Here is a 17,729-nt window from a genome sequence, read left to right on the forward strand (position 1 = left end):
CGCCGGTTGTAAAGGCTGCCGCCGCTATCGGCTCTCCCTTGTCGCTTTTCTCAAAATTAATAGAGCTTACAGACTCCCCATGGGCCACGAAGGCTGCTGTTGGTATTGCGTCTGCATTCGCCCTTACTTTGAGTTTTACCGTCGGGTTAGGCCTGTCATCGGCAACTTGGCCTGCAGTTTGACATCGTGTTTCAGACAGTGTTAGCTGTTTACAGCATTGGCGGCCGGTATTCGCCTCAGAGAAGAGCCTGCCCTCACACATTATCGTTTTACGATCACCTTCGCCGCCGAGCTTGCACACTTCTGCTAATGGGGCAGGTTGCTCCATGTGGAAACCTACAGAAATGGAGGCATTGCCTACATCCACCAGTGTCCTATCCGCTGCGAAATTCTTTGCAGCTGTCCCTGTTAGCTCCCAATCTGATGCAGAAACATTTGCAGCTTCGGGACCTGCCTGACGCTCCACTGAAGCCTCGAGTCTGTCTCGAACAGATTCGTGCGAGATTCTGAAATGCTCATCGAAATCTGAGCTCTGATGTTCTTCATCTGACTGGTTCCTTTCTGGCTGCTCTAGTACCGAGTGTGTTTCCGATGTTACTAGCTGCCCTACACCTTCAGCTAGATCTGTCAGCGCGCACAGTGTCAGCACCGACTGGCAAGACAACTCATCTTTGGCAGCTGGATTACTATCTACAGCGAAGAGCGTTCTCACTATCAGATCCGCCTTCTCCCCGTCCTCGACCCTTGATGCTGCGTCACAGTTAACGCACACTGGCTGGGGCGCGATGCTGAACTCTTGTTCGCGAGCAATACACTGAAGTGTCTCCTGGGTCTGGTCTATATTGGGTTGATCTGACAGCATGTTCGTCACAGGTGGGACTAACGCCCCTATGCCTGCAGTACACTCTTTTGGCTTAGCACACAACGTTATATCACCTTCCTGTTTTGTTATTTCGGCCCCTGAATCCACACAGGCTTCAGAACTCTTATCCTCGGTGTGCAAGTCGCCGCATGCCGGCGCCAGTATATCTACCTGAGCTACTAGCTCGCACACATCTCCCCTCACCGCGGGAACATCTTGTTCTTGCTCTTTTGGACACTCAATCATCGAATGCCCAAATTTTATACAGACAAAACATTGAACTGATGCGAATAAGACCTCGCTATCAACTTTCGTCCCTTGCCTTAATTTCAACTGCATCTGTGCAAGTTTTCTCTTTTCTAGCTCAATTTGGAGTTTCAAATTTTCAATTTCACTCAGCTGTTCAGCCTCCTGCTGCTCAACATGTCGCATCCTGCCCTCCTGATCATACCGTACGGCAGCCATCTCCGTTTTCCGTGCTATCGTTTCTAGCACTAAACACTACACCGACATGGTGAATTCGGAGAAAGCAGAAAGGTCTCCTACCTTACTGGTTGCTCTCTGCCCCGGTGATCTCGTCGTCCTCAATGATGACGACAGGCTCCTCGATGCTGACGACTTGAGCTCTGAATCTCTCAGCAGCTCGCTGACTTCTGCCTCGTTTGACTGGCTTGACTTGGTCGCCTGGTTACTTTTCAGCAGCTCGCTGACTCGAACCCGTTCGATGTGGACGCCTGGTTCTTTTCAGCAGCTCGCTGACTCGAACCCTCGATGGCTTGTTGTTGCCCGGCTCCTTCAGCTCCTAGCTGACTTGAGCCTCCGACGTCCTCTCGAACTTGACCCGTGATCCCGAAGCTTTCGACGTCAGTGTTGCGACGCAGCTTCACGTTTTCTCCTTTAGGACAAACAGCTTGTCCACCGACTTGTTCTTCTCACCTTCCGTCCAATGCCTTGAGTAGAAAGAATTTGCGATCCTGTGTCGACTGCGCCAGTTGAGATCCTGTGTCGACTGCGCCAGTTGAGTTTCCCCTTCCAGGTGGCGATGAGAGGAAACTACTTGATGATGAAATCGGGGTTTCTTGATGACCCGGTGGTTCTACTCGCAAACATTCACATTACTCAAGGAAAGGAGAAGGTTAACTATTTATTTACAACATAGGTAAAAAAACGAGAAGAAACAAAGCAAGGAGAAAACTATTTACATGACTAAATCGTGGATCAGACGAATTCAGCCCCCGCTCAACCCAGAGCGCTTGGTTTTAAACCCTCTGTCTCCGCCCTTAGCGGGGACAGCAACCAATAAGATAACAAACGACCCATCTCTCCAATCAGTGGTTAGGGAAAGGAAAACAAGGTCCACCCACTGATCAGAGATTGGGGAAAAAGTACTGATTAAACATTTGGGAAAGGAGAGGTTGCAATCAAATAGACAAACAACACAAATGCGACTTCCGTTCCCCACGCCACCCACGGCACCACAGACGCTAGAAACATGTGCCGACGAGGCGATGACTCAGGTTGTTGACAGCAACAAAGAGAACACAGTCGTTAAGGGAAGTAGCCAGTCGTTACAGGAATAGTGGGTTTCCGGTCACTCGGCTAATACTCAGCCGTATCTCGTGCGCCCCCGAAACCTCGTCAGCCCCTTAACAACCACATGTCGACAGCTGTACATCGTTAGCGTTTTTCCCGGCGGGTCATCCCCGTGACGGCGCGGCGTAAACGAGGACGTCCGCTGCACAAAGGGGAGGCAGGGACGGGACGGGCCCCTTTGTTGGGGATTTCCGACCTCGCTGGAGCGGCCTTCCTTGCGAACACAAGATCAACGAGTTCGCGGAAAGGTCAGCGAACTCCACAGAGCGTGTCTGATTTTATATCATGGGTTTTATACCCTTGATTGAACGCTTTTGCTGCATAGGTAGGAACTTCTTCAGTGCGATGCTACTGAGTGGCAATTACTTGCAGTTTTTGTTACTTATTTTCCTGCTTTTCAACTGCAGAGCGACTTTACACATGCTCGAGAACTTGAGGTAATAATATAAACAGTAAAGATAAGCAGCGGAGGCAGCGATTAACCGGAAGTCCAGTGGCAAATAAAGGCTGGAAATTTCTCCTCAAAAATTTGCATGGTACATTTCTGTAAATCACGGCCGTAGTTCTGTTTTGAGAGCCAATTACAACTCATAAGGCCAGAATCACATTGTTTTTCTTTGTGTTTGTAATGCATTTCTGATGCAAGTCTTGACGTAATGTCTGAGCAGGTGAGAATGGGCGCTTTGGAAACCGCCGGTGACACCTCACATGCCACCTTCACGAGAAAAGACTTGATTCTCTACATTTCTGCTGCAAATATTGTCACGAAGTGGTGACTGCAGTCCGGAGAGCAGAAAGGCTGTGAAAATGGAGTCTAAATAAAACTCTTTATTTGGGCTGACTTGCGCCCAGAATGGACTAAATCAAACGGCGCGGCATAGCAACAAGCGTGCTCGGCGGTCGTCGATCAGAATGCCTGCTGCTGTCGGCACTGCTCAATTTAAAGCTGATAGCGAACTCTCGAGATAAAGCATGCAAAGTTACTAGAACATTCTGGAACAACATAGAATCAGCTCTGCCTGGCTGCAATCAATCGAGATAAATCTAGTCGCATCTTGCGTCACAAACAAAGCGATAAAGCGGCATGGCGGCAGATTTGAAGAATGAACGAACACTGCAAAGATTCGCAGCATTACACCCTCTCAAAGAAGCATCGACCCGATGCATTAAAACAAATAAGGCGGCTAGCAACAAATAAAACAAATCGTGCTAAAATAAACGGAGTGTGGAAACACATTGTCCTTTAGCGCTCATAATAGGGCTTTAGATGGATGACATGGACAACTTCTGGTTGTATGCGGCGTCGCTGGGATGCAGTCATTGCGTCAGGGGTGATTTCATAATCCAGTTCACCTAGCCGACGAAGAACCTTGCCCGGGCCGAAATAGCGACACAAAAGCTTTTCACTCAATCTACAGCGGCGAATAGGCGTCCAAACCCATACTTGGTCTCCTGGCTTGTACATATTCCGCGTTGCGTCTTCGTAGGTTGTAGCGTCAGGCGTGCGAGAAAACCCAAGTTGTCCAGCTGTCAGCTCGTCGTGTGAAGCCTGTAGAACTTCTTCGTGGAGACAAGCAGTTACAACAAGAAGGTAGGCTGTTTTGTTCGCTGCGAAGTTCTTCACGAGCACATCATTCAGAAGGAAGACAGTTCTCACTTGAATGAGGGGTGGGGGTGAAGAAACCTTGCCTTCCAAGTACTCAGTGAGGTGTTTTAGGTCAGAGTCCGAGCGTTGCTGCTGAGCAAAAGAGTTGGGGCTGATAGGTCCCAGGAAGGTGTCCTCATCGTCATCCGGCGGTGGTGCATCTACAGGGGTTTGTGAGAGGCAATCGGCGTCAGAGTGTTTGCGTCCGGACTTGTAAACGACGGTGACGTCAAACTCCTGGAGGCGCAGGCTCCATCGCACGGGGCGGCCAGAGGGGTCCTTCAAATTGGCGAGCCAGCACAGCGCGTGGTGATCGCTGACCACCTTGAACGGTCGTCAGTAGAGGTAGGGGCGGAATTTCGATGTAGCCCATATGATGGCCAGGCACTCCTTCTCAGTTGTCGAATAGTTAGTCTCGGCCTTGGAAAGAGAACGGCTAGCGTATAAGATGACCTTCTCCAGTCCGTCCCTTTTTTGAACAAGGACGGCGCCTAGGCCTGCGCTGCTTGCGTCGGTATGAACTTCAGTATCGATGTTTTTGCCGAAATGCATGAGGATCGGTGGGGACTGTAAATGACGCTGAAGTTCTTTGAAGGCTTCTGCTTGCGGCGCTTCCCATTTAAATGGGACGTCTGCCTTCATCAGTTGGGTCAGGGGCTCGGCGATGCGCGAAAAGTTGCTCGCAAATCGTCGGTCATATGCGCACTGTCCAAGGAATCTGTGCACTGCTTTCTTATCGGCCAGCAGTGGAAACTGTTCAATAGCAGATGTTTTCTGCAGGTCTGGGGGTATTCCCTGCTTCCTAATGATGTGGCCTAAAAACAGCAGGTCTTTAAAGACAAAGTGGCACTTCTCTGCTTTCAAGGTTAGGCCAGACGACTTGATGGCGTCTAGTACTGTTCGAAGTCTTTTGAGGTGCTCTTCAAAGTTCCAGACGAAGACAACGACGTCGTCTAAATATACCAGACAAATTTGCCACTTCAGGCCTGCCAGCACTGTATCCATTACTCGCTGAAACGTCTCATTGGTGCGGAACTTGAACACAGACCAAATGGCATCACCTTGAACTCAAACAGCCCATCCGGAGTGATGAATGCTGTCTTCTCGCGATCTCTTTCATCGACCTCAATTTGCCAGTAGCCGCTCTTGAGGTCCATCGATGAGAAATATTTGGCGTTGCAGAGGCGGTCCAGTGTGTTGTCGATGCGGGGGAGGGGATAGACGTCCTTCTTTGTTATGTTGTTCAAGCAGCGGTAATCAACGCAGAATCTAAGTGTGCCATCTTTCTTTCTCACTAGAACAACCGGTGCCACCCATGGGCTGTTTGAAGGCTGGATGACATCTTCGCGAAGCATTTCTTCCACTTGGTTCCGGATGGCTTGTTGTTCTCGTGGTGACGCACGGTAGGGGCTTTGATGGAGAGCTCGGGCATGCTGGTCGGTTATAATGCGATGCTTGGCAATTGGCATTTGTTGGACCTTCGGCGATGACGAAAAACACTGTCTGTAGCTTCGAAGCAGATTGCGGTTCTGGTCTTATCTATTCTGTGGCAGGGCTGGGTTGATGTCGAAAGCGGGCGAGTTCTTTCGGTCAGGCGAATCTTCTGCAGATGGGTGGGAGAGGGTGAAGGAGTCTCGTACGTTGGATATTTTGCCGTAGAAAACAATCGTTGTTCCTCTGTTAATGTGCCGGTATTCTTCACTGAAGTTAGTCAGCAGTACTTCGGCCTGGCCATTGCGGAAATGTGCGATGCCTTTGTCTAGAAGAAACTGTATGTTCCCCTCGATGATGTCTTCAGCGTTAATGGCTTTTGTGGTGCCTACGGTCAGGATAACGCTTGATCGGGGTGGGACGCTCGCTTCTTCCTCCAGGACACTCAGGGCAACATGATTTTCCCGAGTTTTCATCGAAGCGATGGCTTTGTCCGTCGAAAGCGTGATCTGCTTGGAGCGGAGGTCGATGATCGCCTGATGCTCGTGAAGGAAATTCATGCCCATGATCACTTCTCGGGAACATTACCGTGGCACAACGAAGGTTGCAAGATATGTGTGCCCTTTAACTGTCACTCGTGCTATGCATCGTCCTGATGGCGTAATGAGGTGGCTCCCTGCAGTGCGAATTTGTGGGCTGCCCCTAGCGGTCATGACTTTCCTCAGCAGCGCAGCTTATGTTCCATTCATAACTGAACAATCAGCTCCTGTGTCGACTGGAGCATTAATTTTCTGGCCGTCGATAACTACTTCCAAGTCGGATGTCCTGGCTCTTTCGTTGCTCGTTGTCCTGGGCGTCGAGTCTCGGCTTCGTCGGGTATGGGAATCGTGGGTAGAACTTGTCGTCGAAGCTTTTCTCTGTAGCGGCATCATTTTGAAGGTGGTTCGCGTCGTGGTCGTGGTTGTCATTGTACGCGGCGTTGGCGTGTCGGGGGTAGCGTCTTCGTACGGTATGGTCGTTGGAGGATCTTCAATGTTTCGTTCGGGAGCAACCTCACCTCCAGAGGTTGCTGTCTTTAGTTTCCCCGACGGGGGCTGAGAGACCTTCCTCGTACCACCGCTGCGTAGCTGCGGCATGGCGACACAAATTGCGAGGTTGACGGCGATGGTGAGCGTGAAAGGCAGTTCGGCGTGTACTCCTCTCGACGCAGGTACTCGTCGATTTCCTGCGGATGTTGGCCGAAGCATGGTCGTGGTGCGTCAACGGCAAATCCTCGAAGACTGATACGAAGAATATGGCCGGCCTCACTGCAATGGAAGCACAACAGCTGGTTGTCGGAAGTCCTCCAGGCATCGCATTTCCTGGGGCTTGAGCGTCGCTCATAGGCTGGGCGGGCAGGGGCAGGGAGGCAGCGTTTGGGAACAAGTTTCTCATGTCAGAGAGGACATAGGGGTTGTCGTTGGGGCTAAGGAGTACGTACTGCAGTGGCGTAGGTCATGGCCTGGAGTTCGGTGGCCGATGGGGTGCCAAGTGCCTGTTGCACTTCTTCCTGTACCACATCCATTAGAGTCGCTGCTTGGGGCTGTGGGGAGGATGGCAGTAATCGGCGTAGTTCCTCGCGGACGATTTTGTGGATAACTTCCCGCAAGTTGTCGCTGGTGGTGTTCGTCGTGTCTGGACGGATTGCATAGACAGAAGCAGGATGGTTATACTGCCGAGCCCGGACGTCGAGGGTCTTCTCGATCATGCAGGCTTCTTGCATGAATTCATCGACTGTTTTTGGCGGCTGGCGGACGAGGCTGGCAAAGAGTTGTTCTTTTACGCCGCACATTAAAACTGAACTTTCTTTTTCTCGGTCATCTCTGGATTGGCACGGCGAAAGAGGTGCTTCATCTCTTCAATGTAACCGCTGACGACCTCGTTTGGAAGCTGGATTCCTGACTCGAGGAGTCGTTCAGCTCCTTCTTTCCTCATGACACTGGTGAATACTTTCAAAAGTTCCCTCTTGAATAGCTCCCATGTCGTTAGGGACGACTCGTGGTTTTCGTACCACGCACGTGCTGAGCTCTCCAGTGAGAAAAAGACTTGTCCAATTTTTGCCGTCTCATTCCACTTGTTTAACAATGCCACGTGCTCAGATTGGTCCAGCCATTCTTCGGGGTCTTCGCCTAGGGATCCACTGAAAGTTTACGGCACCCGCGGCTTCTGCAGTATGATCGAGGTCGACATCTTTGACGATATTGTGGCGCTCGTAGCAGCATCTTTTCATTGTCGGGTGCAGTCTGGCAGGGTCCTGAACTCGGGCTTCTCTCCCTGAAGACGTCTGCTGGCTCGGTTAACTGCTGGCTCGTCCTCCGATGCGATGCGCAGAGGGCTGGAATTGAGTTCCCCCTTCAGGTGGCGATGAGAGGAAACGCCTTGTTGATGATGAAATTGGGGTTTCTTGATGACCCGGTGGTTCTAACTCACAAACATCCTCGTTACTCGAGGAAAGGAGAAGGTTAACTATTTATTTACAACATAAATTAAACAAGAAGAAACAAAGCAAGGAGAAAACTATTTACATGACTAAATCGTTGATCAGACGAATTCAGCCCTCGTTCAACCCAGCGCGCTTGTTTTTAAACCCTCTGTCTCCGCCCTGAGCGGGGGAGCCACCAATAAGATTACAAGCGACACACCTCACCAATCAGTGGTCAGGGAAAGGAAAATAAGGTTTCTGCCAACTAATCACAGATTGGGGAAAGGACAGGTTGAAATCAAATACACAAACGGGACAAACGTGACCACCCTCTCCCACGGCACCCACGGCTCAGCCGTTACCACTTTCCTATCTCTTTCGCACACGCGACAAACATATGCCAACGAGACTATCCCTAAAGTTGTTTACAGAACACACCGCAAGAGAAGACAGTCGTTATGGGAATAGTTGGTTTCCGGTCACTCGGCTAATACTCAATCGTATCTCGTGCGTTCGCGAAACCTCGTCAACCCCTTGACAACGAACACATGTCAACAGATGTACATGGTTAGGCTTCTTAAAACGGGCTATGACAGCGTGGAGTAAACAAGGACGTCCGCCGCACGAAGGGGAGGCAGGGACGGGACAGGCCCCTTTGTTGGCGGATTCCGACCCCACTGCTGCGGCCTTCTTTGCGAACACGAGACCGACCAGTTCGCGGAAAGGTCAGTGAACTCCACAGCTGGTGTTACGACTTGAAGGGGGTGTCCGGTACATGGAAGGCTACCCCGCACCCCCACCAGATGTCACAAAGTGGTGACTGCAATCCGGAGAGCAGAAAGGCTATGAAAATGGTGTCCAAACAAAACTCTTTATTTGGGCTGACTTGCGCCCACAATGGACTGAATCACACGGCGGCGACGTAGCAACAAGCGTGCTCGGCGGTCATTGAACAGAATGCCCGCTGCTGTCAGCCGTGCTCAATCCGCCTTTTTCACGACGCGACTGCGCATGCGCCCATCCCCTGGCGGCGGTGTCGCGAAACACATTGGAAGGGTCGCTCGCTCCACTCGAGACCGGTCGTGGAAGTGTAAACAAACCGGCTTCCTACACGGGGTGCGTTGCTGCAGCCGTCGGGCGTTCAGCGCGACGCAATTGGCGATACCTACGAAATGTGTTGCATACGGCAGCAATGCCCAATATGTAAAGGGAAGTAAACACGGATTTTTTTCGCTTTCCGAGCGCTTCCCTGGACAGCCTTCGACGCGAAGCGTGGATAAAAGCAGTTCGCCGGCTCGACGATCGGGCCGCCCTTGGGCACCGTCAAGCGCGTCAAGACTGTGCGGGAATTATTTTGTGACAGGTACGGATGAGGCACTGCGTTTAAATGCGTGTGCAGTCTATCGCGAAGTGTTATATTCATGGGCAGGAAGGCCTCGAATGTCACCGCGGCGCCCAGACTTCGTTCCGACGCTTTTTGCTTTCTCAAGCAAGAAGGCCCAATGGGCAAGTGCTGTGAGCCGCTTTCAACGCGCGATGGAGCGGGCAAGGAAAAAGAAGCTACGAGAGCATTCACGCATGGTGCTAAAATTTTGTCATAATCTCCTATGGAAATTTCCTTGTTTATGCCACTACACCGTGGCCAATCCCCCCGTGTGGGCATGTGCCATGTATTAAGAGGCAGAAGAAGAAGAAGGTGCGTTATGCGTGTGTTTGAATCATATCCATGATGAAGTGCTCTGCGTGATATCGCCGGAATGGATTAATGTGCGCCTCTCGCGTTCGTCTTTATGGACGCGCATGCTTGTTTAACCTATGCAGCGGTGTGTTGTGGGAAAACACAGTGAAATGCTAGCAGAGCTGCTTTGTTGCGAGTACGCTTGTGCTTTTATAGCTCGTGTAGCTATTCTGCAGCGCTTGAGCACAACGATTGCTTGTGAAAACTGTTGTCCCCAGTCGTTTTCTGTACTACGGCGTGCACGATGTAGTATCCACCTTTCATGAATGGCAGGCATATACAGTGGAAAATGCCAACCTCACTGATCGGGGATATTTCATTGAACATTATGTTCCGAATGTAGCCTTCATCTCTGAAGCGGCGGCCCTTGCTCAGCTGGTGTTCGCATCGCATGCCGGATGATCGGAGATACTGAAGAATTTGCTTTTCAGTGGGCACTACAGCCTGCCTCGGACTTCGCACCAAGCCATCAGTCAACCCTAGAAATCCTCCAGGTACCAGGTGCTGCCCAGGACATGCCATCGTTGATAGATTCCAACAAAACGTGCTCCGCAGCGGCACTCATTCCGGCCGGGTTGGGCGAGCAGTACCCTACCAGTGAGCTTCCAGCGTTGTACGCGAGGTGGCAGCACAGGAAAATGAAAAAGGCGGATTTAAAGCTGATAGCGAAGTTTCGAGGGAAAGCGTGCAAAGTTAATACAACGTTCTGGAACAATGTAGAATCAGCTCTGCCTGGATGTGATCAATCGAAATAAATCTGGTCGCGTCTTGCATCGCAAACAAAGCAATAAAGCGGCGCGCCGGCAGCTTTGAAGAATGAACAAACTAACACTGCAAAGATTTGCGGCAATATCATGACCAAACTTGGAAGGTATTTTTATGCATGAAGGCCTTTTTTTTTATGGACAGGGGTGAGTTAGGCGTGTGATGTCAACTGTGGGTCGGTAGAGAGCCCAGAGGGAGAGAGACCTGCTGTCGTCCTTCTCTTCAACATGCGAATCCTACTTAAAGAGGCTCTGAGACACCTTCTGAAGAGAGTATGAAAACTAGCTCACTCAATGCACTGTGTTGTCATGAACACCTGAGCCAAATAATACACTTCTGCATGCAGCAGAGAACCCACAATCACACACGAAAGTTGGCGATCCCTTTCCGGCAACTTTTTCTTGCTCGTGCCCTCCTCCGTTTCATGCTTCTGCATATGTTGGTTAAGAGATGGGTATCAGTGGTGTTTTTTTATTGTGCAAATGTGGCCTTCGGCATGAGATATAGTTGTATGAACATATGCAGATTCGTGTTGGCTATTATAAATGCCAACAAGGCATGTTGTTGGGCACCTGGCAGTGGGGCCGGCGGAAGAGCGCTGATCTTTCACCGTGCAAAAAGTGACTAGAGGGGAGGGAAAAACACAAAGACACTGAAATTCAAATTTCGTCTATAGATAAATTCTAACAAATGCATTAATAAAAATTCACGCTGGAGGATATTTGTGAAGTGGTGTCCTTTAACAGACTGCATACTGCAACTTTATACTGCAACTGTACTGCAACTTTATTGAGAGGTCCTTTCAGAGCCCCTTTAAACTGTCATAACCTGGAAATGGTGATGCATTCTTTAAAAAAATGTTACGACCAGGGTATGGCAGAGGCAGCCTTGTGTCATGTCTCTAATAAATTCTATAACTGTTCATTTTGTGTGCAGTTTGGTTGACAACAGTTTTCCTGAGAATGGAGTGACATTACTTACGAGGAAGTTCGTGCAGGCTAGTTGGTGCATTACTGGAATTGGTTTTAAGCGAAGAAAGACAGCGTAGGGAAGAGCAAAGTTCACAGTCGTTCAAAGCGGCACCAACAGCATTTTATGGGATGTTTAAAGAGTGTCATATTGTCACGCACCACGCAGCAACCGCGGCAGAAGAGGATGAGGCTGAAGATGCGTGAAGAACGCTGGCTTGGCTGCCTGCTCCGTTTCCCCTAGTCTCCCCAGCATTTATCTGTAAATAAAGCCATTCCATTTGTAACAATATATTCCATTCTGCTGGCCTGTGGTAAGCAGCATATTGGCCAGACTGGGAGGTGTCTTAGTGAGAGGCTAAGGAAGCATGCAAAAGGCATTGAGAACAAATCAGGCAGCAAAATGATTGCGCTTATTCTGAAATGCTAATTGCACTCCCTCGCTTGGAAACAGTGCAGTGTTGCACAGGTGCAAGATGCAACCAGGAAGGAAAAAAATAATTGAAGTTGATGAGATGGAAAAAGTCTGGTATCTCAGGTGTCAGCAGTCCCCCAATTTTGCTCTCAAGAAAAGAAATCAAATACCTTACTCTGCAATAGAACGGGAATTATGCAGTTCACCTCATGGGATGATGGGAACTCAGTTGATTAGATATGTCCATGTGTGACTTTTCTTTCATTTTGTTGATAACAGTTGCTGTAAAAAAAACAGTGGTCTGTCATTAAAAATCTGAGTTAGTGCTCTCTCCTGTGAGCTTTGTTCATTCTTGTGCTGTCTTTCTGCGCTTAAAACCAGTTATAGGAATGACATTGCTTGCTTTCTTCTGCAGTATTCCTGCTGGAAGAAAGCAGCCTGCAGGGACATTCACAGTGAACGGAGGGTGCCAATGCAGCATCACCAGGAGCGGATTTGGTGCTTCAACTTGAACATGCCACAAATACAACTTTCTGGGACCTCGTTCTCAGACATGCTATCTTGGTTAATTATATTCGAGACTAACACATGAAAATTCGTTATATTTGAAGATAACACAGGAAAGTTCATAACATCCAAGGTGGCACACTAGGGTTCGTTACATCAAATGTAGTACACCAAGTTCGTCTAGGTGGTGCAATAAGTTCGTTCGTAGCCCTGTGAGCCGGTTTCCCCACTGGCTACTGATAGACAGTGGTCGCCATTTCCGTTTGCAAAGACCTTTGTAATGCTAATGCATTAATGAATTTACAAGTTCAGTTTCATTTGGTTCATCAAAGGTCGTGTCTTCCACTATTGCTGCTCAGGATGTTTGCATTTATTAGGTTGGCAGGCAGACATTCATGAGGCCCATTTGGACAGTGCAGGTCTTGGTCAACCCATTCGATGACGTCACACCCCGAAAGAGGGCCAAGGAAGCAGCTGAAGAGAAGCCAACTCGTGCCCCCTCTACAGCAGCTGCAACCAGGTAAGTGGTCAGACTCATGATTCAGTTGGTCACTTTAAGACAGCGTTGGATTTATTCAGAAAATGCACAAGAGAAAGAATGCTGAATGCACCCTGGCCAATGGCTTTCCTTTATTTTTTTTTTATTTTTATTTTAATGCCCAAGGTGCCACCAAACGGCATTACAGTGGGGAGCAATCATACGTCACCCAAATGAAAACAGGCGGCAAACTTTTATAGAGACAATGCAGCCATGACACTTCATGCGTTCAGCCCAAGAACAAAAGATTTGCAGAGATGAAGCAAATGAATCATTGGACGTAATCAACACTACCTCTTCAGTTAGCCTACTCCAATCTCTTATAGGCCTTGGGAAAAAAAGCATACTTAATATGTCAGATCTACAGCTAATTTTCTTTACATTTAATGGATGGTTAAGCCATAGCAAAATATAGTTAGGAGCATGAATATGCAAGTCACGGTCTATGACATCATGCCCCGAAAGATGCCCAAGGAAGCAGCTGAAGAGAAGCCAGTATGTGCCCCCTCCACAGCAGCAGTCGCAAGGAATATATACATTTTTCCAGCGTTTGCCATCCCAAAAAGCATATGCACATGAAACATGAAGTTCTGGCTATAATTATTAAAGGCATATTGCACACCCATACTTTGCACCCTCTCCAATTTATCTATATCTGTTTTATACCAAGGATGGCATGCTAAGCGAGCATATTCTATAACTGAGTGACCGTTAGTCTTGAAAAGCAGCTCTTTAGCCTCTGAAGGATACTGTTTACTGTTATACCTTGAAAAACCAGAACGTGTCAAGCTTTTCCACTTGCATAATCGACATGACGTCGCCAACTTAGATTAGAGGTCTTTATATATGCCGAGGTATTTGTTATTCTGATACTGGAGGAAGCTGCATTCTATAAATTTCATAAACATATTTATGAAGTTTTCTGTTTTTCGTGACATGTAGTAGTAATAAGTTGTTTATTGAAATAATAATAAAAAGGAAGGAAAAAGATTTTTGCTAGCCGGCATCTTCCATCGATGCTGAAGCACCTGAGCTGGGGCAACGGAAGTAAAGGATAGCAGGCAGAATGGAGAAATGAAATGAAAGAGGTGAGGGGACAGGAAGAGAGGATAGGGGGGAGAGGTAATATACACAAAAGCTGTTTCCACAACAATAAATATGATCATGCATATATACAGATTTTGCTGCAGACATTGCCCCAGCTGCTCCTTCGGCACCTATTTACTGTTTGTAGGATGGACAGTTGGTAATAGTTGGTAATAGTAATGAAATATTACCAACTAGCCCAGTTGTCCATCGTGCTACAGTATTTCAAGTGCACAGGGCTCATTTGTGTTTTTAACAGCAGCGCTCGTCTGTGTGTTTGTTCCTTTTTGTCTCTTCTGTTTGTGCTCTTCCACCCAGAATGAATTATTTGTGTTTGTTTTGTCATATTTGTAATTTTATAATTCACTTCTTTTTGTGCTCACTGTCGTTTGGCACACTTTATCTACCTTTGTATATTTTGAAGTGCTAGGATAGAGCAATCAGTAGTAAGTTGGTGCATTTCTCTGCCATTCTTCTTTGCCAACCACGGTTTCTTTTAGGCAGAAGGGGGAGGGGGGCCATTGTGTATTCCATTGCCATCAAAGGCCGCCTGTGTGTGAAAGCTGAGCCTAAATCAGATGAGTGTGTCACTGGAAGAGGTATTTATATTGCATCCTTGAGCGGCACAACATTCAGTGTGACACCCTTGCAGGCAAGCACATACGGATGCGTGAAGTTCAGCTAACTTTGTAATGCAGCTAGAACTTGCAGCTGCAATGCAACGCTAGCTTCAACAGCAATCTTGTAATGTGGCGTGAGTTGAGTTGTGTACAACTGCCTTGGTCTTAAGCAAAGGGTCTGGGTTGGGGGAGGTGGTCGGCTTCTAAGCTATGCAGTGCTCTCTAAACCTGAATGTGCCTGTAAAGGGAGTGCGCTAGGGTACAGCTTATTCCCTTTTATACTCCTTTCTGTTTACAGTTTGGGGCTCTTATGCATTCATGGAGGTCCCAAGTTTCTTAGGGGCAAGGATGGCAATTGCTATCAGTGTCGGGAGATTGAGAACAATGGCGGTATTGTCAGGTGGCGGCCTGCCGAAGAATGAGGTGCGGAACAATGGTAGAAATATGATTTTAATGGTCACAGACCTAGCGCGAGCGCTCTGTACCGCGCCACTGTCATCTTCGTAACACTACCCGGTGCCATGAGCGATCGTCTCGATCATTGATGAAGAGACGCACGAAATGGTGATGAGCTTCAGGGGATGGTTCAACAGTAAGGAGAAAGTGATGAGGTGCTGGCCACCACGATGAAGGAAATGGGTAAATGATTCCCGGTCCATGGAGCATCCGGGCCACGGGTTGCCAGGAGCGGACGGCCGAGGCCCTTGAAGGCACCAAACGGCATGGGCAGGGGCCAGTGTCCTCACGTGTGGGCAGCATCTTGGGTCGGTCGGGTCATAGGTTCGGGTCGCAGGAACGTCTTCATGTCGCCATGTCTTGTGGTCGGGGCGGGGGACAGGGCTGGAGTAAGTGGCGAGGTCGGTTCAGGTTCAGCGGGCTGTGGCACAGCCAGGTGGGGCAGGCCAGGTGCACATGGCCGATGGCAATGGCAGGCGGAGGATACCAAAGCTCTGGGACCAGGATGGCAATGATGACCCAGCACCTCGCACCAAATGTTACGTGGCAGCTAGCTGAAAAATGAGGGGTGATGAGCGATGGTAGAGATATGATCTTAATATCCGGCGGCCTAGCACGAGCGCTCTGTACCATGCCACTGCCAACTTTGCCGTCTTCATAACAATATACACTAGAATCTCGGCAATGCGAATCTCACGGGGTCGCGAAAAAATTCGTATCATCCAAAATTTCGTATCATCCAAGCGAACAAAATTAATTTGCAGAAGCATAGAAAATGCAAGCACGTAGATCTGTTTACGGCTGACGGGATTTATTCACAGCCGTGCGGCCACACTATTCGCGGTGCGTACCGCACAATTAGCGATCGCGATTTTGCCGATGTGAGGGCTGTGCACCGCCGTTCACTAGCGATGCGATAGCGACATCAGCAATGTACGGGCAAAGCTTAGTGCTGGAGGGTGCAATCGCGGCTCACACATTCGTATCGTCCGATGTGGCGCGGGAGAGAGTTAGGAACATCCAGAATTTCTCATGTTGCGCACAATCCACTCCGGGCGAGGAATTTTACGAATTCGTATCATCGCGAAATTCGTATCATTCGTGTTCATATCACCGATTCTACTGTATGTGCAGTTGAGCCGCATTACACGGCCCAGAAACAAACCCCCTTGGGCTCTTCACTCTTGGCAAGGGCTGTACATGTGACATGCATGCAGTTTAACAAGATTCTCAGAAGTTGCCACATAACATGACACTTACCAAGTTGTGACAAGTGGGACGAACCTTCATGTAGCGAATTCCTCAATATTACGAAGTTTCTCAATTCCCCAATGTCACCCTCATTGAACGCCTGCATTTTAGAACTTCGTGTAACGAAGGTGTTGCGGCAGTCAACCTTGACATAGCGAACTCACTGTGCTGACTGTCCGTTAAATTTGGCATAATTGTGCAAAACTTTCATGAAGATAAAAGATGTTGACACAACAGCAATGTCTACGATCGTAACGTGTGACTGCAGTTGAAACTATGAGCTGTGCTCCAGCGTCGTTGGGGCATTTACATGATAAGCGCAGCCGTCTCCACTGCTTTCGATCTTGGAATGTCGCACCACGTGGCACTACAACAGTTCATGCTCAAAAGCAGCAAAAAAATCATAGGACATAGCAGAAAAGACATAGGACGAGCAGAATGTGCCCATTGCTGCTGCGTGGTGGCTCACATGATTTAGGTGCTGATAGCTCTCACGCGTCGGGAGTGGGGATGGTGAGAGCACCGGTGATGTAATATGAAGAGTCCGTTTCCTGTGGCAAGAGTGGCGGGCAGACCGCGAGCGGAAACAAGCGCGAAGAAGCAGGTGCCGCCTCAACCAGTCTAGCGGCCGCGGCACGACCACATGCACTCTCCTCTAGCCCGTTTCCCCCACCTTCCCACTCCTAGGAGCGTTGTCCGAGCCATGGCGGAGGTGATGGCAGCTGCTATCGCATTCGCGCAATTGCGAAACGTTTCTCTGTGGTTATAACTTGGAATACTGGGGCTCTACTTACTGTAAATATTTTCTGGGAAACTTTATTTTTAGTTTTTTTCTGCCCATTCTACTCTTTTAAACATTTTCAAGGGTAATTAACTTCATTTATTCTTTATTTTGGTTTCCATTCTGCATTGTCCTTTTGTGTCTTGTCACTCAAGAAACCTGCATGTAAGAAAATCTAGATGTAACGAAAAATCATAGACTTTTTTCAATTACGTTATGTCCAGGTTTAACTGTAACCCCTTTTAGCCTGCCAATACATATGCGTCTTAGCATGTGGAAGGTGACGATGTCCGCATTCAGCACACATGAATGCGTACATATGTGGTATGCGTTTCTGTGGCCTTACCGACAAATCTCGAGGCTGTTTCTGTGGCCTTCCATGTCTAGAACAGAAAACGAAAATTGCAATCGCTGCATGCAGGAACTACAAGCTGCTCTCATTCGGGGAGGAGGCTGAGGAGGAGGAAGAAGAGCTCATGGCCGTTGTCTCCAAGGTGAGGCTGCGCAATGTATTTGCAGAACATTCTGTGGTTGCTGGGCAGCGTTATTGTTACGTGTCTTTGATGCAACTCGGGCCGCCAAACATATACTAGCCACAAAGAGCGACATGTC

General features: G+C 48.7%; 1 protein-coding gene across 1 annotated transcript in view; it reads left to right on the plus strand.

Annotated features, from left to right (window-relative positions):
- Positions 1 to 17,729, plus strand: part of LOC144127920 (spliceosome-associated protein CWC27 homolog) — an 87,044-nt gene that overhangs the window by 42,156 nt on the left and 27,159 nt on the right. Inside the window, exons 5-6 of the mRNA XM_077660913.1 lie at positions 12,805 to 12,905; positions 17,539 to 17,611. Coding sequence (XP_077517039.1) covers positions 12,805 to 12,905; positions 17,539 to 17,611 — 174 coding nt within the window. The remainder of the gene's footprint in view (positions 1 to 12,804; positions 12,906 to 17,538; positions 17,612 to 17,729) is intronic.

The sequence above is a fragment of the Amblyomma americanum genome, chromosome 4 (genome assembly GCF_052857255.1).
Source record: "Amblyomma americanum isolate KBUSLIRL-KWMA chromosome 4, ASM5285725v1, whole genome shotgun sequence".
NCBI lineage: Eukaryota > Metazoa > Arthropoda > Arachnida > Ixodida > Ixodidae > Amblyomma > Amblyomma americanum.